General features: G+C 38.4%; 3 protein-coding genes and 1 long non-coding RNA gene across 10 annotated transcripts in view; 2 read left to right on the forward strand and 2 right to left on the reverse strand.

The window, feature by feature from the left end:
- The first annotated feature begins 1,813 nt into the window (after nt 1-1,813).
- On the forward strand, nt 1,814-10,229 carry LOC6039936 (TBC1 domain family member 22B). Its single transcript, XM_038255452.1, has 4 exons — nt 1,814-3,164; nt 3,222-3,404; nt 3,468-3,691; nt 9,702-10,229. Exons 1-4 carry the CDS (start codon nt 2,138-2,140, stop codon nt 9,825-9,827), a joined length of 1,560 nt encoding a protein of 519 aa, XP_038111380.1. The 5' UTR covers nt 1,814-2,137; the 3' UTR covers nt 9,828-10,229.
- A 48-nt stretch (nt 10,230-10,277) lies between these two features.
- Nucleotides 10,278-13,841, reverse strand: LOC6039937. Its single transcript, XM_001849382.2, has 4 exons — nt 13,470-13,841; nt 11,769-13,409; nt 11,529-11,701; nt 10,278-11,475 (listed from the first exon to the last, which is right to left on the reverse strand). The coding sequence occupies exons 1-4, from the start codon at nt 13,633-13,635 to the stop codon at nt 10,486-10,488; spliced, it is 2,970 nt and encodes a 989-aa protein (XP_001849434.2). The 5' UTR covers nt 13,636-13,841; the 3' UTR covers nt 10,278-10,485.
- An 831-nt stretch (nt 13,842-14,672) lies between these two features.
- LOC119765572 lies at nt 14,673-16,100 on the forward strand. Its single transcript, XR_005276823.1, has 2 exons — nt 14,673-15,359; nt 15,829-16,100. It is a non-coding gene; the product is annotated as an uncharacterized LOC119765572 (long non-coding RNA).
- A 4,631-nt stretch (nt 16,101-20,731) lies between these two features.
- Nucleotides 20,732-24,223, reverse strand: part of LOC6039938 (serine-rich adhesin for platelets) — a 39,595-nt gene continuing 36,103 nt past the window's right edge. For all 7 annotated transcript variants that reach the window (XM_038248163.1, XM_038248170.1, XM_038248152.1 and 4 more), the window contains 2 exons: nt 22,027-22,316; nt 20,732-21,964 (listed from right to left, as the gene is read on the reverse strand). In XM_038248163.1, the coding sequence (XP_038104091.1) occupies nt 21,338-21,964; nt 22,027-22,316 (917 nt within the window). In that variant the 3' untranslated portion in view covers nt 20,732-21,337. The remainder of the gene's footprint in view (nt 21,965-22,026; nt 22,317-24,223) is intronic.

A 24,223-nucleotide genomic window follows, 5' to 3' on the forward strand; every position in this document is an offset into this window, starting at 1 on the left:
TGAAATTCTCTGGAATACTCAAATTCGTTCAATATCATTTGGCTTCTCCAAACTCTTTGCAACAAGACAACCGTTTCTTAAATTATCGTCATGAAATTGACTGAAATTCTCTTTCTACGCAATATTATTCGTCTACTACAATTTTGCACTTACAATCATCTTCATTTTTTTTTTAAAGAAATTCAATCAAAAGCCAAAACCTAAACTGGTGCCTAAACCTTGTAGATTGCCAGACATATTTTCTTGTTTATATTCTTAAAATGGCTGAAATGTTCAAACTCAATTAATATAATTTGGCTACTTGAATCTCTTTGCATCTAATCATCTGGTCACGACAATCATCTACATTTTATTTTCCAGTATTTAAATCAAAGCTAAAGTGTGTTTGTTTCCAGACTACCCTTCGGTCAAGAAAATTTCAAAAAGGGGAGCAGCGGCAGCGTAAACAAGCCAAAGAGGGTAAAGAAAAGCACCAAGAAAAACGCGCCCTCTCCTTTGTTCTGCTGTTCGTAAAGCTGTTTCTTGGCCCCTTTCCTTCCGATCTCCATACTAGCCTAAAAATAAAGAGCAATATTCAGCAGTTTGCTTTCACTCGAATTTCTTCTGATCCACAAAAAACTTTTTTTTATTTCAGAAATTCAATCAGAAGCAACATTTGTACGTGTACGATTCTAGACTACTGTTTCCTTAATTGTCGCTTTGAAATTGATTGAAATTATCCAACTCATGCAATATAATTCATTTACTTAATTGTTTTTTTTTTTTGAACTCCAAATCATCTTTACTTTCTTTTTTCAGAAATCTAATCCAAAATCCAAATTTCGACCGGGTAGGTTTAAGATTTTTTCTGGTTGATAAATTTGAAGCAGTAAGATGTGCAAAAGTTCTGGGTTTGAAGAGGTTTGCTGTTTTAGGCTTGGGGACACGACATATCCCTCTCACACCTCCATCGTATTAAGCGGGATACACTAAATGTTTACATTTGATAACCGCGGTGTGGTTGACGGGGTTGACGTCGGGTGCAAAATTGATTTGCTTCGATGTTTGCCACCAGCGCTGGAGATGCACTTATATATAGGTTTTTTTTTTGAACTTTTTAACACTTGTTTGGTTCTTGAGGGACGCACGTCTGACTCGCTGCTCTGCTTATCGCACTAATCGCAGCCTAAGCCGAGGCCTAAGCTCTAACTTAAAAACGGTGCACTTTATTAAAATTTCACTAAAGTACTTTTTGATTGCAAATTGGATTTCACATCGCAGTAAATATTGATTCAAAAATGCATAACTCGGTTAAAGATTTTTTCACATTCTGCGAATTTCTGAAAAGTTGGCATTTGATGCCTCCTAAAACATATCAGAAAATAGAAAAAATAGTGTTTTTTGCACATCAAGTTTTGGTGATTAAAAGTGAAGTTAAAAATCACCAATTATTTTTTAACCGTCTATCATTTTTTAGTGTACTGCTTATCCACACCTACAACTTTTCCAAAGACACCAAATAGATCAAAAAATTCCTTCAAAAGATACAGATTTTTTTAATTTTCATATATCATTTTTGTATGGACAGCTGCCAAATTTGTATGAAAAATTATATGGACAAACTAATTATGCACAATGGCTTCTTTGGGCATACCGAAAGCACAAAAAAAAATTCAGCCGGATTAAAAACTACATAAAAAAATTGAATGACCGAAATCTCAGAGAATTGCTCTCGAGTCATCTTGGCCATTTTTCTGTTTTTTCTAACGGGGTTCAAAATACAAGTGAAATATTTCGTCCATCCGATGGAAAAGAGATTACAAAATGTCAACAGCCCCATCAGTGAGTGAGACCTGTGTATGTGTCAAAATCGTCAAAATAGTGGAAGAAAATTTTTAGCTAGTTTTCCGGAATTTTTGTTAATTTTGTTTTTCGTGTTCCGTGATCCGCGCCGTGAAACCGCCGCCCCGTCGTCGACGTCACTTGCAGGGGCACGAGTATCGAGTACGAAGCAGGAGCCGCTGCAGCGCCCTTCCGGGAGAGTGAGGTGACACACAAAGAGGGAAGAAAAGATGACCAGCCAAAACTCGTCGTCAGCTAATTAAAGGCAGCAGGGAGGGTGCAGCAGCAACAGCAGCGAATCTTCGGAACGGCGGCCATGAACAGCAGTAGCGACGCGGCCGGTTCGTCGACCTTTTGGCGGAACAATTCGGCAGCGCGACTTCCGGGTCGGCCCACGATGGCTACGCGGATGGCCTCCGGGGGAAATGGGGGAGCTGGAGCTGGCGGTGCGGGGGGTGGAAGTTCGTTCCAGGACTACCAGGAATCGGTGAGCGACGCGTGGGATCTGGGGGACGATGAGTTTTGTATCATTTCGGGGGGAGTGTCGGTGGAGGCCGCGCGGATATCGAAGAAGGTCTCGCAATCGGCGGCGTTGAACGTCATCAAGACACACAAGAATCACAAGAATGTGAGGGTCGGAACGGCGGCGGTGGCAACGACGACGACGACGACGGCGGCGGCGATGGTCGAGAGCATGGACGGAATGAAGATTAGCAGTCGGACCGCCGTGGACAGTGACAACGACGGGAATGTGGTTCAGCGAAGGGAGCAGCAGCAGAATCATGACGGAATGAACAATGTCAGCGATCATCGGCTGCGCCAACGGTTTCACGCCTACCCGGGCCGTCCACAGCCGTTGAAACTGTCCTCGAATGTGGCCTCGAAGGACGTCGAGTGCGAGTCCAAGTACGAAAAGTTTACCAACATTCTGGAGGCGCCGTTGTTGAACCTGATCGCGCTGAAGGAAATCAGCTGGTCGGGCGTTCCGCGCCGAATGCGTGCCGTCACGTGGCGTCTGCTGGCCGGTTATCTGCCGACGAGCCTAGAACGGCGAAACACTCTGCTGGAGCGAAAGCGAGTCGATTACCGGAAGCTCGTGCAGCAGTACTTCCACGTTGACGCCCGGGACGAAATCCAGCAGGACACGTACCGCCAGATTCACATCGACGTGCCGCGGATGAACCCGCACGTGGCGCTGTTCCAGCAGAAACTGGTCCAGGAGATGTTCGAGCGAATTTTGTTCATTTGGGCAATTCGCCACCCCGCGTCCGGCTACGTCCAGGGCATCAACGATCTTGTGACGCCGTTCTTTATCGTGTTTCTACAGGAATCCGTCGGAGCTGGTGAGTTTCTGACAATTCATGTTGAACCTAGATTAGTTACAAACTCTTCGATTCCAGACAAGGACCTGGAACAGTGCCAACTGGGTGACCTGTCCGAGGAGCAGCGCGACATCATCGAGGCGGACTCGTTCTGGTGTCTGTCCAAGTTCCTCGACTGCATCCAGGACAACTACATCTTCGCCCAGCTCGGTATCCAGGAGAAGGTGAACCAGCTGAAGGACCTAATCCAGCGAATCGACGGTAAATCTGGCCATCAAACAAACATTTCTAAAAAAAAAACTAATCCCTTCCAAAACCCCGCAGGAACCCTCCACCGGCACCTGCAGGCCCACGGCGTCGACTATCTGCAGTTTTCGTTCCGCTGGATGAACAACCTGCTGACGCGCGAGCTGCCGCTGTACTGCACGATCCGCCTCTGGGACACGTACCTGGCCGAGTCGGACGGCTTCGCGGTGTTCCAGCTGTACGTGTGCGCCGCCTTTCTGCTGCACTGGCGCGACCAGCTGCTGCAGGAGCGGGACTTTCAGGTGGGTTATCACTTGCTTTCTTCTGTGTTTCAATTTATTTCGGCTCACCGATTCCTGCCAACCTTGGCCGTTTCCCAAACGTTTGGCTTGCCTTGGAGTTGCACACCAGCTCGTGGTTCGTCCTTCTCCGCCATACACTGTTGTTTTCGCGTACGCCGTTTGAAAACTTCAAGCGCTTTCAGGCCTTCCTGCCCGTATAGAACGACCGGTCTTATCAGCGTTTCGTACATGGTACACAATTTAAACTACTAGATTCTTTCAAAAATCGTGCTTTCCATTTCAATAGGGCACAAAACTTTTGTAAACAATTGTGTATCCCTCTCACACCTTACGCAAACTGTCATTTGAGTGAAAGGGATACGCAATTGTTTACAAAAGTTTTGTGCCCTTTTAAAATGTTATGCTCCAAATGAACAGATTGTTTTTATTTATTTTGGATTTTTGCTACCAACCTGAACATTTTCAGTCTTAAAAGAGTGACTTAATACACCCCAAAGTAAGGTTTGCAGATCGAAGGGAACGCGGTCAAGAAAAGTTGAGCATTCTTTTCGTGACTCCCTCAAGAATAGATGACAGTGCGTGGCTGTTAAAAAAAAAACAATAATTGAATTCAAAAATTAAATTGAACACTGTAATTTCAATGTTGAAAACAATAAAAAAAATTAAAAATCTGAAAAGAAAAATTCTGATATTTCTAGATTAAATTTTCAAAACAACCTATCCGTCATGGGTTTCCTGTGTAGATAGGACCATTTGACAATTTAATCTAGATTTTAGAAAATCCAAAACTCTAACGTTCTAAAAGTCTGAAGTTTCAGAAAAGCCTATAACATCCAGTACTTTGTTCTAGAAATCAAGAGGAAATCCAGTTTTTTCGCGAAAACTTAACAGGTAACCTTATGTTTGGGACAAACTTAAAATGCGTTTTTCTCAGCTTACTGTTTTTTGCATATGGGACATTTATGCGAACATGGACAGTTTATAAATTACTATCTTTCTTTTACTATTGATCCTTGAAATAGTATATTTCTTTCACTGTCAATTGCTTTTCAATCGTCACTCTTTTCTTCAAACAAGTGAGGTTCGAGCCCTTACTCAGTTTATAGCAGCGATTCTCAACGGGGGTACCGGGCCTACTTGATTTACATGGCAGGCGGTATCGGCGTAGAAGAAGGTTGAGAATAGCTGGTTTATAGAATGGTTAAAGGATTAACACAAAAATTACTACTGTACTTTTATAACATGCTTAGGTCAAAAAATTGTAACAAAACACCGCGACAAAAGAAATAGCAACAAATAAACACGACTCAACGCTAGGATCTTGGTGATTATTGCATTCGATCGTAATATTTCGATCGTAATTTCTCGACTCATAATATTACGATCGTAATTTGACGATAGTAGACTGAGATCATTCGATCGTAATTTCTCGATCTACCATTGACACATTACGACTGACGATCGAGAAAATCTCGATATGTGTTTTAAAAAATTAAAATATAAAAAAAAAAAACTAAAAATTTCCAAAATTTTAAAAATTTCAAAAATTTTAAAAATTTCAAAAATTTTAAAAATTTTAGAAATTTTATAAATTTCAAAAATATCTAAAATTTAAAACATTTCAAAATTTTTATAAATTTAAAAAATTTCAAAAAAAATCAAAAATTTCAATCATTTAAAAAATTTAAAAAAAACGTTGCTTAATCCACCCTTAGGTGGTTGTTGCCTTCCTCACATTTAGAGGGTAATGCTATCCAAAATAGATACACAAGGGCGGACCTTTGCAGTGTTCTATCCACTTGATTAATATTTCATATTTTATAATTATTCATACCATCAGATTGGGTAGTCAAATCTTCATAATTCAGGGCACTTACGTGCTTATAACTTTTGATAGGGTTGTCAGATCTGCAATCTACTGAACTCGTTGGAAAGGTCTTTTGATTACCTATCCAACGACAGGACGCATTAACGCGGTCTCTAAAAAGTTCATAAATAACACTTAAGTGCACATAACTTTTGATAGGGTTGTCAGATCTTCAAACTTTTGAACTCGTTGGAAAGGTCTTTCGAATACCTTTCTAAAAATGCATGGGTTTCTTACAAAAACCACCCCAGGGTGACCACTCAAATTCCATTTTCAAATTCCCGACTTTTTCCCGACTTTTTCCCGACTTTTTTCCAGACTTTTCCAGAATGCTCAAATAATAGGCATTTGTTATCTAAATAATAATTTCAAACAAAAAACTTTCTATAAAAAAGTCAATATTAACCACCGAAAAAAAATTATCAATAAATTTAAAAAAATATCCAAATATAGGCATTTTTTGTAATTACAGAAATTAAACAACAAATAAAAAAACTTCAAAAATTGAATTTCATTATTATGATTCAGAGTAGAAACACAAACAATTAGTCTTTGAAAAAATAACCGAAAGTTCAACAATACTTAAAACTTCCGTGTTATTTTTTGAATTGGCAAACGTATAGTTTTTGATACTGCGTTTCAACTGGAAATGACAAAAAGTTAAAGATGACTGAACTTAAAATCTCGATCTTATTTTTTTTAAACTTCATCATCTTTTTAAAACTAGGAATGATTCAAACATAATTGCTGTTATCATTCATTTAAAGGATTTAGAAAAATGTCAAATGGAAAAATGTTTTTTTCAAGTTCCCTTTTTAATTTTGTAATTTATGATATTGAATTTTCTAATTAATGCTAATTTATCTAGTGGTCAGTATTTAACTGTTTGTTTTTTCAATTAAAATTCAGTTTGATATGATTGTATGTTTTCCAACTTTTTTGATGAGATTATTATTTTAAACAATTTATTGCAAAAAACTCAAAATTTCCTTTTTTTTTACAATTTCAAAATTTTCTTTATGTTTTAAAAACTTATTTTGGATTTTATGCGATAATTAAGTTATCCGAAAACTGAAAATTAAGCTTTATTCATGGTATTTAATTTACCCATACTCACAAAAAAAAGTTCAAGGGTAACATTTGAAAAAAAAAAACATATTTTAAATTACTTAATGAATTTAGTAAAACAATTAATAATATTTATTTAAAAAAAACATTGCCACATTCAATTTGGAATCTGTTAGTTTTCAAATATTCAATTTATGTGACAAAATTAAATAGAATCTATTAGGATTTATTTTTATATTAGTTTTTCATTGACTTTACCTCTTGTTTAATGATAAAAAAAAATAGCGATCATTTGATTTATAGAAAAATATTATGAAAATCTGTGTCAAAGACCCCAATATTCATTAAGATTTTGAATGTCTTAAACAGCTTTTCAATTCTGAAATATATTGAAATATTCAAAAGAACCTTAAATTTAAAGAAAGTTACTAAAGCAGAAATGAGTGACTTCAATTTTAAAATTGTTCAAAAGTTGAAAAATAATTTTCAAACAAGTATGCTCAGAATTCCCGACTTTTCCCGACTTTTTAACAAAAAATCACAAATTCCCGACTTTTTCCCGATTTTTTGCGGATTTTGGCGAATTCCCGACTTTTTCCCGACTTTCCCGATTTCCCGACTTGAGTGGCCACCCTGCCACCCTTTTTATAATCATCCGGACTTTTGTTAGAATCGTTTTTTTAGCATAACTTTTGAAGTACTTAACTAAACTTTATAATTTTCAATAGCGACTTATGGGACCCCAAGACGGATCGAATGAGACCAAAACGGTCCAAATCGGTTCAGCCAGTGCCGAGATAATCCAGTGCAAATTTTTTTGATCAACATCCCACCACACACACAGACATTTGCTTTGAAGGTGGGTCTAGAAGGTAAAATTAAGAATTTCGTTTTTTGAGTGATTTTATAGCCTTTCCTCAGTAAGGTGAGGAAGGCAAAAATATAAAAAATTTAAAAAACTTAAAAAAATCAAAAATTTTAGAAAATTTAAAAATTTAAAGAATTAAAATTTCAGAAAAAGAAATTTGATTAGATTTTTAATTTAGTAATTTTCAATTTTTTTTCAATTTTTTTAAAATTTTGAAATTTCTAATAAATTTATTTTTTTTTTTAAATTTTTAAAATTTTGAATTTTTAATAATTTTAAAAATTTATTTTTTTTTTATTTCAAATTTTTTAAAAAATTTAAATTTTTTGAATTTAAAAAAAAACTTAATTTTTTGAAATTTTTAAATTTTTTGAATTTTTGAAACTTTTGAATTTTTTAAATTTTTTGAATTTTTTGAAATTTTTGAATTTTTTGAAATTTTAGGAATTTTTGAAACTTTAGAAATTTTGTTAAATTTTTGAAATTTTAGAAATTTCTTAAATTTTCAAAATTTTTGAAACTTTTAAAATTTTTAAGTTTTTTTAAGTTTTAGAAATTTTAGAAATTTCTTAAAATTTTTTAATTTTTTGAAGCTTTTGAAATTTTTGAAACTTTTGAAATTTTGATATTTCTTAAATTTTCAATTTTTTAAAAATTGTTGAAACTTTTAAATTTTTTAAAAAATTTTAAGTTTTAGAAATTTTAGAAATTTCTTAATTTTTTTGAAATTTTTGAAACTTTTGAAATTTTTAAAACTTTTAAAACTTTTGAAATTTTAGAAATTTTGTTAAATTTTTGAGATCGGTCAAGGCCCGTTCTTACACTGAAAATTGCGAACAACCTTGGTCTTTTGCTCGATTGCACAGTGGTCCGAACCCGAAATCTAGCGTGGCAAAATTGATAGCGACCATACGTTAAGATTTATAGCTTTGGTGTCTTCGGGACTAATGATCAGGGTCAATAGGGCCCTCTTTTGGTATGGTGGATATTAGGGTGGTCCAAATTTTAGGGTGGTTCAGAATTTTTATTTTGGCGGGATGACGAGATAGCGCTTCGGTGTCTTCAGAAAAGTTGTAGAGAACACCATTTTGAGCAACTTTGCTGAAGAGCACAAAGCTCTATCTACAAACGGGAAGTTTCTAGAGCCATTTTTGTAATTTAGGTTGAAGTGTTTATGGAAAAATGAGTTTTTTGGATTTATCAACGCAGGCTTGTGTCGTAGCGAGTTGGTGTCTTGTAGACATTTGTAGAGCTTATCAAAACACACATTTATCTTCCCAGAGAGCAAAAATCGGATCTTTAAAACGAAAGTGATAGCCAAAATACGACGAAAAAGACGCCATTTGGTAGAGTTTGACCTCGCTCTTGGAAGCATCAGAAAGTACACATTTTAGAGTACATTTGCTGAAATTACCTCGGGGGTCTTTTTTGTTTAACTTATTTAATCTCAATTTGAAAATGAGCATTTTTAATCGCTTTTTGCCCATAACTTTTGATAGCATTGACCAAAATTCATTTTTCAAGAATAAAAATGTTCATTTTTGACAAGCTCTACAATTGTCTAGAAGGGCTCAAAAATGTACAAAATGATCTAGTGGTTGTAAAAGAAGAAACAAATTTTGGTTGAAATATTCTAGGAATAAATTTAATTACCTATTTTGCCGAAGTTTTTGAAATTTTTGATTTTTTTGAAATTTTTAAATCTTTAAATTTTTTAAAATTTTTTAAAAAAATTCAAAACTTTTAAAATTTTTGAAATTTTCAAAACTTTTAAAATTTTTAAAGTTTTTAAAATTTTAAAAATTTTAAAAATTTTTGAATTTAAAAAAAAATTAAATTTTTAAAAATTGTGAAATTTGTAAATTTTTTAAAATTTTTATTTTATTTTATTTTTATTTATCTTTAAAATTTTTAAAATTTCAGAAATTTTAGAAATTTCTTAAATTTTTGAAATCGGTCAAGGTTCGTTCATACACTGAAAATTGCGAACAACCTTGGTCTTTTGCTCGATTGATACCTCCGTTTTACAGTTCTCGTCCTTCGAGTGATACTTTTGGTTTAAGATGGCCGTTCTCTAATAAACTCCAGGTTCTCTACTTTTGCGAACCATTGGGAACCAACATGGGTAGTTGGGTGTTTTGATTGATTGAAAATTCATAGTTTGCTAATCCTCTCTCTTGTTGCTTGCCCTTCTCCCCACCACACAGGGCCTGATGCTGCTGCTGCAGAACCTGCCGACCCACAACTGGACCGACTCGCACATCGGCGTGCTCGTCGCGGAAGCGTTCCGCCTCAAGTTTACGTACGCCGACACGAAGAAGCACCTGAGTTGACAGCTGTGCCACCACCAGCAGCAACAGCAACAGCATCACGGGGACTATTGTAAAAACTATCTGTACAAGTTCATTTGAGGCAGGTCAGATTGAAATTTCCAGGGGAAGCAAAAAGATTAGATTTGTTTTTTTTTTCGTTGGTGCAGTGCGCGTGCAGATATCAAACAGGTTGCAAAGTTAAATAAAAAGGGAAAAATATAAGAAGCATGGAGCAAGAAGTAAAACAGATTATTTTCTAGAGTTTAGAAACGACGACAAAAAGCGACATTTCCGGCAAACTGTTCAGAGGCCGTTTGAACGAAAGATAATTAAAATTTAACTAGTAAGAGACGTATCTATGATAAACCCAATCTACACACATAAGTAAGTAATCAATAAACAATATTATAATAAAACCAGCTTTGAAGGGGGTCGTGTGATCATCACCAAGTTTGAAGAAAGCCGCTCAAGTTTTGCAAAACGAACAACTATATTTATTTCGGAAAAAAATCTCTCTAAAAACCCGCTAAATAATTCGATTGTTGCATCAAAACACTAAGCTTTGAAGAAGAAAAAAAAAGGACGCTTCATCCTTATCACATTCGGTCGTGTGGTCGTCACTTTGCAAGTGCTACTACAATTAAAACAAATCAATACTTACCTCTCCTCCCTTCGTCGTTCAGTAGCAGTCGGCTTCGTTGACCTCGGCCGCGTAGTACGAGAACAGCACGTCGTCCAGCAGCGAGCCGAAGCTTTCGGTTTTCCGCAGCCAGCTTTCCCGGCCCGCGATCAGCTCGTCAAAGTCCGTGGCGGCGACCTGCTTCAGGAAGTCCTCCGGCGAAACTTCGGCGTACTTCCGGAACAGATCGTTGTGATGTTTGCTCGCCTCGCAGTGGCAGCCACCGCCGGCGGGGGTCATCGTCGTGGCAGTCGGTTCCGGTCCCGACGACGAGACGCTCATGTTGTGTTTGTACGTGATCGAGAGCAGGTTGACGTCGTCCAGGTTCACGATCGAGTCGATGATCTCGTCCGAGTTGATGAGGCAGGGCACGTTGCCGCTGCTGTAGTCGGCGTCGTTCCGCTGGGCGCTCTTCAGCTGGTGGTCCGAGGGACGCTTGTGCTCCGAGTAGTTTGTATCGATGACCGCCACGAACGCCGAGCGATCGTCGCTGGCCGGTTCAACGCGTCGATTCACGCACTCCTCCATGTAGTTGTACTTGTTCAGGTAGCACATCAACCGCCGGATGATCTCCACCGTCTGTCGGACCACCTCCAGGTCACAGTCGTCCCCCAGGCAGGCCAGCAACACCCCGAGACACCCCCGCAGCGACAACTCGTTCAACACCTTGCGCAGCCTCAGCAGAATCTCCTTGTTCGTCAGCGTGATGATCTTCTTGTGCTCCTTCGAGAACGTCACCGCCGGAAACGTTCCGTCGATCATGCCCTGGTGCTGAAACTGCCGGCACATGACCACCTTCCAGAAGACCAGCGCGTTCAGCTTGACCTCCCAGTACAGGTCGTTGGCGGCGGAGAACGCCAGCACCGAGAACACCGCGTCCAAGCACTGCGCCTGGATCTTGTGGTTCGAGTAAATCTCCCGGATGGTGTTGACCGCTTCGCGCCGCACCACGCCCTCGCTCTCGTTGTCGAACACGGTGATCAGGTGGTTCTGCGGGATAAGAAGATTTCGAAACCTCGTTGATTGATAGAAAAGAAACTCACCATCAGGTTCAGCTGGACGAGCGAGTGCTCCCACAGCAGCCGAATCTTGACCATGAGCGTGAGACAGCGCAGCGCCGACGCCCGCACGTACGGTTCGGAGTCGTTCTTCGCGGCCGCCTCCACCACCGGAATGATGTCGCAGTCCAGGACGTGCTTCTGGAAGGAGGGAAATTCTGCGAAAAGGAAAGTGAATGCGATTAGACGCGGTTATTCGGGGGGGACGTTGGCGTCCACACTAACTGATTTCCGAGATTTCGACGATGGACGCGAGCAGCTCGAGGGCCGAGTCGCGAACCTCCCAGTTGCTGTCGTGGAGTCGCTGGTAGATGATGCGGCCGACAAAGGACAGACCGGAGCCCTCGATGTTGTCCATGAGCAGGGCCAGGTTCGGTGCGAGAAAGTGTTCGATCGACAGCTGGGTTAGCTTGAGCGCGAGGACGACGTGGCGCGGGGGTAGATTCGGGTTCCCCAGAAGGTTCAGCATAAAGTTGACGAGCGTGGTCGATTCGATGCACTCCTTCCAGTTGAATTTGTAGTTCTGGATGAGTGAGTGCAGCGCGTTGATGATTGCGGCGAGCAGGTTCGGTTTGGACAGAATCAGGTCGGTTTTGGAGAAGTCGCATTGGTTCTCCAGGTAGCACATGTCCGGCAGGAACTCCTTCAGCACGTAGACGAACACCTGGAACGCGATGATGGCCCGGGGACGCGGGAGCGTGTTCATCGAGACGATTCCCTGGATCGATTTGATGGCCATCTCGGCGACGACGGTGTTGTACGCCTCGAACACGTCCCGGCACGCGTACATGAGTCGTACGGTGAACTCGCAACTGATGTCGTACAGCCGCATGCAGAACTTTTCAATGTAATCCGGCGGGTCCTTCGAGGTGAGACTCTTGATTTCGTAAACCACGGGGAACAGCTGGAGCAGCAGAATCTGATCGCCAAACTTGATGTTCTGATTCTTGAGGACGACCTCTTCCGGGGCGCGGTCCGCCATCAGGTTCCACGCGTGGTGATGCATTTGGGCCATCAGCATTACGTTCGGGATGTTTCCGCGACGGAGCGAAAAATTCACATAGTTAAAGAAGTTGATTGTGTACTTTTCAAACTTTAGATCCTCCACTGCGGTGTCTTCCGTAGGAATGTCCATGCAGCCAAGTCGGGTGCAGTTCGCCAGAATGTGCGTCTCCCACACCTTCGTAAGCACGCTGTGGTCCTGAATGGCATCCGCGTAACACCACAGGTTCCGCTCGAACTTAAACGTTATCAAAATATGGTACGCAGCGCGCGATCTCTTATTACTGACCAGCAACTTCCGGAACAGCGTACACATCAGATTCAACATCGACGTCACAATCCGCTGTGATTTCTCATCGTCCACCAGAACGGCATGCTCCTGGTCCGGACTCTTCCACACCACGTCCAACAACGGCGACAAAATGTTCCGCACAATTTCCTCCACCAACTCGTAATCCCCGACCATCCCGAACCTCTCCAAAACCTCGTAAATAAACAGCGACGCTTCCTTCGTAATAAAGATCGTCTGCAGCTGGCCATTGTAATAGTCCAAACAAATCCTCCACGACCCCGAACTCTTGATCCAGGCCAGCCCCATCGCGTGCCTCGACACGGCCTTCAACACCAGCACGTGGCCCAGCTTCACCGACGGGTGCTGGAACCGCCCGACGCAGTCCTGGAACCGATCCAGCAACTTCTTGTTCTGCACCCGGGCAAAACTCCACTCGTCCCCCACGATCATCGCCAGCACCTGCAACGTAAACGCCGCCACATCCCCCGACGGAAGCGTCTCACTCTCCCACTGACCCAGCGCATCGTCCAAAAACACAAACATCTCCGCCGACTTCAACAGGTTGCGATGTTCTGAAAAAGACAACGGCGACATCAAAATCAACCCGCCGCTAATCAAATTGCCCAACTCACCCCCCAAATGGGACACAATCATCTCCAGGTACACGTCGTTGTTGATGGTAAAGTTCCGGTTCAGCAGCGCCGCCAGCACCTTGTTGAACTTGTCGGTGCAGTCCTCGAGGGCGGGCGTCCCGTCGTCCGGATGTTTCAAGGTCGCCGACTCTACTACGCTGGCCATTCTCACGCTTGATTCTCGGTTCGTGTGCCTTCAAAAGACTGCTCGCATTTTCCGCGTCGACAAGAGGGTGCAAGATGTTTTTTACTCTGCTCGTGCTGAATATTGTGGAAATTTGATGGATTTTGGCGAAATAGTTAAAAAACAACACAGCTTGCGAGCATCAACGCAAAGTTATGACGAAATTTTTGACACTTTGCGACACACCATGGGAGCGTTCATTTATTACGTGACGCAGTTTGGAGGAATGGCGAGTGGAAAGGTCGTGTTATACGGTCCATATTTTTTTTTTAAATTTGGATAAAAATTTTGTTACGTGTGGGGATAGGGGGTCCATAAATCCAAATGTATGCTCCCAAGCAGATTGATTATCAAGGGACCATCCATAAACCAAGTAGACAGTTTTTTTGGAATATCAGACCCCTCCCCGCCCCCCCCCCCTCGTGGATAATTTCTTTACAAAACCAGTATTTTTTGTATGGAACGTGGGAAATCACTGACCCCCCTCCCATTAGGTGTCCACGTGGTTTATGGATGGCCCTTAAAAGTTTTTCGTGCATTTTCTTGAAACATTTCATCGCACACGGAAAGTTGTACTGAGTACTATTGTTAATTTGATTTGGTTAACCGCGGTGGATTTTCTTGAAATAATTCGAACTGTCAAAAATCCACCGAAGCATCTACCGGTGGATACTATTCTATCACAGTTTTTTGAGCGATCAATAGAGTTATCTACGTGCGTATGTATTGCGTGTACGTACACGAAAAAAAGTGAGGTTAAATTTTGTACCAGCCAGCAAAACAAATGGTGTGCTAGTGTGTATGAGATCGGGCTTAGATAGCTCTATGTGGTAGATGCTTTGGTGGATTTTTGACAGTTCGAATTATTTGAAGAAAATCTACCGCGATTAACCAAAATAAAATTAACTCTGTTAAAATTACAATTCCGGTGCCAGTGTTGCTGGGCGTAAAGGGCGGTTGGTGCCCAGCGCGTTTGGATCTGTCAAACATTGGCCAATATGTTTCCCTCGACAATCTGTATTTCTAGAGTACTTTTTCAAAAGGTCCTATGCGCCAAAAGTAAACAAACTGAGTTATACAATGCATGACGTTCTGCATATCCGAAACTACACTATCCTCAAACCCGATTTCTTCTAAGTATTTAATTTTTAAAATTATTAGCGAAATGCAAAAAAACCTATGAGCATTCTCTTAAATTTTCATACAAAATAATTTACGTCGTTTTACCTCTCAGTGTCCTATGTGCATTCAGTAAAATGATGCACATACGACAATAACAAATCGACCTATGAACAATTTTAAATATATTTCAATCATTATGCACATACGCTAATATAATAACGACGTATGTACGCATTTTATTGAATAATTAGAAAGTAATGATAGATTTTTTTATATCCATATATCTTTTTAAAAATAATGTTTGCCTAGGTTCCGGTTAACGTGTAGACGTCAGCTGTAAGAGAGTATGAAATGTTTCAATGCCTGACACAGCAAAAGAGAAGAGCAAAATTTGACCAATGAGCTCTCTCTCCCGAATCTGGCGGATACGACTCCCAGCATGACATACCAAAACAACTCATAAAACAGCATAAAATATGTTTTTTGTTTTGGTTGATAGGATCCCGGACAGATCATTGTTGTGGACTGTCTGAGTTTTTAAAGAAAAGTGTCGGAGGGCGAAGGATTGCGGCAACAAAAATACGGTAAGTAGGGTGGAAAATTACCGTGATTCCCAAAGATGATTCCAGGACCATGGGATCGGCTCCGAAAGGCGTCCCTGTGCAAGAGGGCGAATATTTGTTTGGCCTTTCGGGTTGGGTTTGCCGGTACCGTGGCCATTATTTGGCTTTCCGGATGGGTTTTCTTGGTTCCGTGGCTATCTGGAAGGTGTCCCTGTCCAAAAGGGAGGATGCTTTTTGGCCGCCCGGATAGATTTTGTCTGTTCCGTGGCCATCCGGATGGCCAAAAAGCATCATCCCTCTTGCACAGAGAAGCCATCCGGATGGCCACGGAACCGACCAAAAAACATCCGGAAGGCCAGAAAACATCCCACCTTTTGGCCAGGGACGACTTCGGATGGCCACGGTACCGGTTAACACATTTCAGGAGGGAAATGTTATGCTGTTAAATTTAATAAACCTTAACCTTAAACTACTTTTTCATCACCCGCAGCACTGCTTTACGGTACCTGGTCCCCCGACAACGACCAACCAAGCGGCGGCGGACGTGGTACGGAGGACGCTTCTAGAAACCCTAAAAGAGCGCGCCATCCGCTTCGTGGTCATGGTCTGTCAGAGAACCTCAAGACGAACGTCGAGTACATTAAGATTGCCGGAACCCGGGCGGATCGGCTATCAACAACTTCGCCAACGGCAAACTCATAATTACGCACGCAGATGCAGGTCGTCTGGGCCGCTTGGGACAACGTGTCCGAGAATCCAAAATGCACGAGCTGCTGAGACTAGTGTTTCTGAGGCCACCGGAGTGGGCGGAAACATAGAGGTTGCGGCGGTTAAGGGGTTACATACATGTAGAAAATCACAAAATGTCATATTACAGATTTTTTTGAATCCACTAAAAGATGATTAGGAATATTTTTTCTGTGTATATTTCGGCAGTGATACAACCAAATGTCTTCAAATATGTTTTGATAATAGATGAAAATGTGTATTTTAATGCCCTGATAACAGTTTTTAATAAAATTAAGTGTGTGCTCACACCAACCTCTGACTTTTTTATCGATTTACATGTATGTAACAAAGGCTCTGCAGAAGCGCTCCGATCACGACGTGTTGTTCCTGACTACGCAGGGTATCGTCCAGCTGGAGCAGCGTCACCGTAACGGAATACGCGGTCGCATGGCGGCCGTGCACGATCTGTCAGTACTACGCCGTGGTTTTTCAGTTCCAGCATGGACACTACGACAAGTGCGTCGCGGCTTCGTCGTCGTGATGAACTTTTCTCACAGCCAGCCATAAACGAACTGGTTTTACGGAGGAATTGGCTGCTAATCTGAGCGAACTTACCTCGCTGAAGAATCGCTTGTGACTCTTCGCGCTTGACAGGTCCTAATAGCTGCTCATCAGCCAGCTTAAGAACTACGTCACAACCAGATAAAGTCCATCTGTCTGTCTAAGAGCACGAAAACCTGCAGTGGTTGATCTTTTCGGATGTTTCCATCTTGGATATTCCGCACGACTACCTTTCGACCTTTCTACGACTACTCGTTTCTACCTTTCTTATCGTGCAGTCTGCAATGCAATGCTGGATTACGTCCATTGGGCGTACTCGTCCTATGATATGACCTGCCTGCAGCATCTGGAGCTGTCCGGCAAAGTCCCGCTGATGAACTGCCAACAGCACGTTACGAGTGTTTTTCTTCTGTGCCTCTGTTTTTTTGTGACCCGATGTTTTCCGTTTTTCCAGACTCCTCCCAAACGGTATCAAGTCGGCAACCTAACCGACTCGTTCATGACCCTGGCAGTTTAGCGGCGTTCGATTCATACGAGCACTTTACCCAGTACTCGGATGAGATCCTGGACTTGCTCGGGGACATGACTTCGAGGCGCGCGATTCGGACCGCCGCATAAGCATCTCGATCAACGCAATTGATTCCAGTTTTGTGCGACTTGCGCTCTTCAAGTCCCAAGCTGACCTCACCCCTCGGCCAAGCAACAGCCGTAGAACCCGTTCGGAGATCAAACCCCTGAGATCGGAATAATTCTTTGGCGAAGAGCAAGGTTCTCAGGGCCGCTCCTGAATCAACATCTTGCATCCTTCGTTAGGCCGTAGGCGTCATCCATAAAGTACGTCACGCTCTAAGGGGGTGGAGAGTTGTCGCAAGTGTGACAAGGAGAGGGGGTACGTGAGACTGTGACGTGATAATCGGACATGGTAATAATCCGTGACGTGGTAATCACTTTGGCATAAAGTTGTGCGCATGCAGTGCTGCTGGGGGCTATCGGAACACTTGTTTATAAGTGTTAAATAATATGTTTACACTACTTGGGCCAAAAACTTTCAAAACGAAAGATTAAAAAATGTATTATGTGCGCTCACAGCTCGATAGGCGGATAAGACAATTTACCATGTCAAATTATCCTATGCGCCAAAGTAAACAATATTGATTGTTTACATTGGCGCATTGGTTAATTTGGCATCGTAAATTATCCTACCCGCCACCCATCTGACAGAATGCTCATTGGTAAATAACGGCTTCTCTCTCCTCTCACGCGCTGGAGGCATTGAAATATTTCATGCTCTTCATCAGCTGATGCCTACACGTTGCGAGAGGGTTGGAAATACATTATTATTACAAAAATTTAGTTTTTGTTTAAATCGAGATTTAAATTTTATTTGATAAAGTTTTATGTGCAATGCCACATGAATATAGTCCAATGCCAATGTCTTATGTGCAAAAATTGTTCTATGAAACGTGTCCTATGTGCACTCACAGGTTGTATGAACCAAATTGCGTCAGAACTAAGCGTAATCTTGTCTTTTATATAATCCCGAGATGTACACTTGAAAAGCATTACTCTAGACCCATTTGGGCGTTTTCAGAATCGAAAAATACCCAAACGTGTTTGAATGGGATTTAAAAATGTGCACCAAAACTTTATCATCAAATTTCTCAGATTGAGGTTTTTGCACATAGGACCTTTTGAAAAAGTACTCTAGATTTTATAACTCTCTTAGGGCATCTCCAGCGCTGGGGTGCAAATCAAATTTGCACCCGGCTCATGAATACCGAGATCAAATTTGCCACCTTGAAAAAACTCCGTCATCCCCACCGCTAGGGTAGCAAATTTGCCACCGAAACAAGCCCACCGCGGGGGGCAAATATGGGTTTTTATCATTTTTTGCTCTCGTTTACCTTCAAAATCAATAATTATTAATTGAATCATGCCTAGAAATGCTAAAAGTTTATTAAACTTTTTAATCCTATTGAAATTTCAAAGAATTTCATTTTTCGAAAATGTCGAAAGTTAAACCATTTGCTACCCGATTTGAGTCCCACCTAATTTGCTCTCGAGTTTGCCCCGAGTATCCCACCGCGCTTAGCAAAGCAGGTATCAAATTTGATCTCAAGTTCATCTGTAGAAGAAAATTATGTCTCGGTACCTGTCGGGTACTCATTTTCTGATACCCGACAAGTGCCGGCAAGCTAGGGGAAAAGTTTTGAATGCGTGTTTCGGAGATTTTTGTAGGGTCTTGTGGGTGATTCAAAAATTCAAATATTCAAAAAATTAAAAATTCTAAAATTCTAAAACCCTAAAATTCAAAAATTCAAAAATTCAAAAAATCAAAAATTTAAAAATTTAAAAATTCAAAAATTCAAAAATTCAAAAATTTAAAAATTCAAAAATTTAAAAATTTAAGAATTCAAAATTCAAAATTCTAAAATTCTAAAATTCTAAAATTAAAAAATTCAAAAAATTCACTTAGGAAAGGCTATAAAAAAACTCGAAAAATGAACTTCTTAAATAGGCCTTGTAGACCCACCTTCACGTATACATATCGACTCCGAATTCATATCGACTCCAAATTCTGAGCAAATGTCTGTGCGTGCGTAACCCTATCAAAAGTTATAAGCACTTAAGTGCTATTTATGCACTTTTTGAAGGCCAGATCTCAGATATTTTGATGAAAACGTTATCCGGATCTTTCATGCGCCCTATCTTTGGATAGGTAATAAAAAGCACAAATTGGATTGGAGATCTGACTACCCTATCATAAGTTGTAAGTACATAAGTGCCCTGCAACATGAAAATCTGATTACCCAATCTAGTGGTATGAATAATGAGTCAAATTGATAACACTGATAACACCGCCCTTTTGTGTCTATTTTTGATAGCACCCTTTAAATTTGAGGAAGGCACCAACCTCCTAAGAGTGGATTAAGTAACGTTTTAAATTTAAATAGCTTATTTTTTGTTTGATTTTTTCAATTTTATTTATTTTTTAAATTTTTTGAACTTTTTAAATTTTTCCAATTTTTTAAAGATTTTTCAATTATTTTTAATTTTTTTCAGATTTTTAATTTTGTTTGAGTTTTTTTTAATTGTTATTTTTTTTTATTTTATTTTTTCGGAATTTTTAAATTTTTTATGTTTTTAAATTTTTTTATTTTTTTTTTAAATTTTGTTTTTTTTTAATTTTTTAATTTTATTATTATTTTTAAATTTTTTTAAATTTATTTTTACTGTTTTTTTTAAATCTTTTAAATCCTTTTAAATTTTTTTGATTTATTTTTTTTTAATTTTGTAATTTTTTTAATTTTTTTTTGATTTTTTATATTAAAAAAGAAACATTTTTTTTCCGCGCATGATTCAGTTTTCCGTGCATCATTCCGTTTGCCGCAGTAGCAAACCAGCGGGTAGCAAATGGTACGTTCGCTTGAACAGCCGGTGTGGCACTGAGTGCCGCACTCGTCGGTGCCAGTTTTGGTTCAAACGAACATCACTTTTCAGTGTGCATGGAACTCGCATGAAACTGAAAAAATATCGAGTGTGGCACTAGAGTTTCAGTTCTGGAGTTTTTTTGAAAAGGTTCAATAAACCAAATTTTCAGTTTTTTCTTTTTGGGTGTTTTTAATACCCCTGACTCAAGGTGGTTTCAAAAACACCCAAAAAGCAAAAACTGGAAATTTGGTTTATTGGACCTTTTCAAAAAAAAACTCCAGAGTTCCAAGATGGCGGTGAAACTTGTGCGGAACTAGCGCGAGTTTCTTCAAACAAACACTTTGACAGCTCTGAGTGCGGCACTCAGTGTGGAACCAGCCCTCAAACGAACGTACCAAAAGTGAAATCCCGAAGAACTGAGAGCAAATTTGCTACCGCGACAGGTACCGCGGTGGGGTTGACGTCGGGTGCAAATTTGATTTGCTTCGATGTTTGCTACCCGCGCTGGAGATGCACTATCGCCACCAATTAAGGTTTGAAATCTTCTTCGCAAACAAGCTATGCGTCAAGAAACAAAACAAAAAGACAAAACAAAATTTGTCGGGGTTGGCTTGTTTATAATGTTTAAACTTCGCAGAATGGGAACTTTTCGGACTAAATTAAGCGATTAGTTCATCGTTCAAGCTTACTCTCGGTTACACACCCAAAGCCATTACAGCTAAATATTGGTCAAAAAACTGCTGCGAGGGAGGGAGAGAAAGCGAGAGAGGTTTTATTTGTTGCAATTTCATTTGTTTCAAAACATTTATTTCTGTTTTCTCCACTCTGTCCTGCCAATCGGTTTTGGTTCCGGCCAACTTCCGACTGGACTCCGACCCTCGACTTCACGCGAGACGATAAAAACCCACCCATCAACACACTTCAGCACGCGACGACACAATCTCGTTACACTTTTTGTTATTGTTTCATGCTGTTTTTATTTTGCTCTTCATGCTTCTGCTGATAATTTGAGATGAATTTTGATTGCAATTTTGTTTTTGCAGTTGGTCTTTTTAATTGGTGTGAAATGCGAGCATTACGATTGGTTAATGATTTTTTTTCGTATTTTTTGTCTTTTCGGTTTACTACTTTTTGTGAGATTGATAGAAAGAAAAGCATAAAATTGTTAATGCTCCAAATACTAAACACAGATGATTGCATTTTATATAAAAATAGATAAATCTGGTTGCTGACTAATATCGTTAAAGTTAAAATCGTTTTAACAAAAATATATCTTCCTAAACTCGCCTGCCCTTGGCGGCCGGTTTCGGCTTGTTGTGCAGCATCGTTTTACACTTGGGAATGTGTCGTTCGGCGGCCGTCTGGTTGAACCGCCGGGAGCAGTGCGGACACTGGACGTAGTCCGGATTCTCCGAAGGTGGTGGCGGCGGCAGATCGGACAGCTTACCACCCTTGGCCAGATACGCCTTCATCTCTTTGGCCGCCCTGATGGCCGCGATAAATTCTTCGTGTTTCCTCCTCCAATCACCCTTGCCACCGGATGTGGCCGCGGCGGCATTCGATGCCGCTGGTCCGGAGATTGATTTTTTACTGCCGGAACTCGCCGCCACGCCAGTTTTCCCCTTCCGCAGGACGTACTTCTCGGCGTCGGTTCCCTGGACACGGTGCTTGGTCACGTCAAACACCTTCCGCTTCTTGCTCTTGGTCTTTCGGCAAATTTCCATGTGCTTGGCGACACGATCCTCGGCAAAGTTCCGTCCGCACACGGAGCAGCGAGCCATTCCGTCCGGCACGGGACCGTCGTCCATTGAAGCAATCGACGCAGACGTGACTGAAATGGCCGAAGCCTTTCTCGATCCAGAGGCCGCCATTCCGGTTGCGGACTTTCCGGTTGATGCGCGAGACTGCAAAAAAAAAGTTCGAATTTAAAAGTGACAGTTGAAAATCATAATCAAGCGACGCCTACTTTGGCTGAACTTGGCTGGGAGCCACGTGGCGTCGAGGGGTTTGTCGCCGATGGGGGCGCCGCTGGAGGTGTCTTTTTCGGGGCTGCTGCGGGAGTGGCTTTCAGAGAGGTCGTCGTCGGGGTTCGTCCCGGGACCGGTTTCAGCTTCAAGCTGTTGACGTTCTGCGCTGGAACGGTGCCGTTGGTGGTGGCTGCGGCCCCGGGGGTGTTGAGTTTGCCAACGTTGGGCAGCTTCCGGGCGAGGAGCGTTCCGGTGGACAGCGCAAAGTCCTCATCGAAGGAGATTGTGTCTGGTAGAAAATAAATTCATTTTTAAATCTCAAAACGAGAGTTTCAACTTTCTATGGTGTTCAATTCTATTTGACGCTTCCTCCTCTCTTCTGATTTTGTAATTTTGAGAATTTTGACAATATTGAAAATTTCGAGAATTTTGAAAATTTTAAAGATTATGAGAATGTAGAATTTTAAAACTTTAGAATTTTAGAATTTTAGAATTTTAGAATTTAAGAATTTTAGAATTTTAGAATCTTAGAATTTTAGAATTTTAGAATTTGAGAATTTGAGAATTTTAGAATTTTAGAATTTTAGAATTTTAGAATTTTAGAATTTTAGATTTTTAGAATTTTAGAATTTTAGAATTTTAGAATTTTAGAATTTTAAATTTTAAATTTTAGAATTTTAAATTTTAAATTTTAAATTTTAAATTTTAAATTTTAAATTTTAAATTTTAAATTTTAGAATTTTAAATTTTAGAATTTTAAATTTTAAATTTTAGAATTTTAGAATTTTAGAATTTTAGAATTTTAAATTTTAGAATTTTAAATTTTAGAATTTTAGAATTTTAAATTTTAAATTTTAAATTTTAAATTTTAGAATTTTAAATTTTAAATTTTAAATTTTAAATTTTAAATTTTAGAATTTTAAATTTTAAATTTTAAATTTTAAATTTTAAATTTTAAATTTTAGAATTTTAAATTTTAGAATTTTAGAATTTTAAATTTTAAATTTTAAATTTTAAATTTTAAATTTTAGAATTTTAGAATTTTAGAATTTTAGAATTTTAGAATTTTAGAATTTTAGAATTTTAGAATTTTAAATTTTAAATTTTAGAATTTTAAATTTTAAATTTTAGAATTTTAGAATTTTAAATTTTAAATTTTAAATTTTAGAATTTTAAATTTTAAATTTTAAATTTTAGAATTTTAGAATTTTAGAATTTTAGAATTTTAAATTTTAAATTTTAGAATTTTAGAATTTTAGAATTTTAAATTTTAAATTTTAGAATTTTAAATTTTAGAATTTTAAATTTTAAATTTTAAATTTTAGAATTTTAGAATTTTAAATTTTAAATTTTAGAATTTTAAATTTTAGAATTTTAAATTTTAGAATTTTAGAATTTTAAATTTTAAATTTTAAATTTTAGAATTTTAAATTTTAAATTTTAGAATTTTAGAATTTTAAATTTTAAATTTTAAATTTTAAATTTTAAATTTTAAATTTTAAATTTTAAATTTTAAATTTTAAATTTTAAATTTTAGAATTTTAAATTTTAGAATTTTAGAATTTTAAATTTTAAATTTTAGAATTTTAGAATTTTAAATTTTAGAATTTTAAATTTTAAATTTTAAATTTTAAATTTTAGAATTTTAAATTTTAAATTTTAAATTTTAGAATTTTAGAATTTTAAATTTTAGAATTTTAAATTTTAGAAATTTAGAATTTTAAATTTTAAATTTTAAATTTTAGAATTTTAAATTTTAAATTTTAAATTTTAAATTTTAAATTTTAGAATTTTAGAATTTTAAATTTTAAATTTTAAATTTTAAATTTTAAATTTTAGAATTTTAAATTTTAGAATTTTAGAATTTTAAATTTTAGAATTTTAGAATTTTAAATTTTAAATTTTAAATTTTAGAATTTTAAATTTTAGAATTTTAGAATTTTAGAATTTTTTAAATTTTAGAATTTTAAATTTTAAATTTTAAATTTTAGAATTTTAAATTTTAGAATTTTAAATTTTAGAATTTTAGAATTTTAGAATTTTAGAATTTTAAATTTTAAATTTTAAATTTTAAATTTTAAATTTTAAATTTTAAATTTTAGAATTTTAGAATTTTAAATTTTAAATTTTAAATTTTAAATTTTAAATTTTAGAATTTTAAATTTTAGAATTTTAAATTTTAAATTTTAAATTTTA

The sequence above is a fragment of the Culex quinquefasciatus genome, chromosome 1, assembly GCF_015732765.1.
Source record: "Culex quinquefasciatus strain JHB chromosome 1, VPISU_Cqui_1.0_pri_paternal, whole genome shotgun sequence".
Classification (NCBI taxonomy): Eukaryota; Metazoa; Arthropoda; class Insecta; order Diptera; family Culicidae; genus Culex; species Culex quinquefasciatus.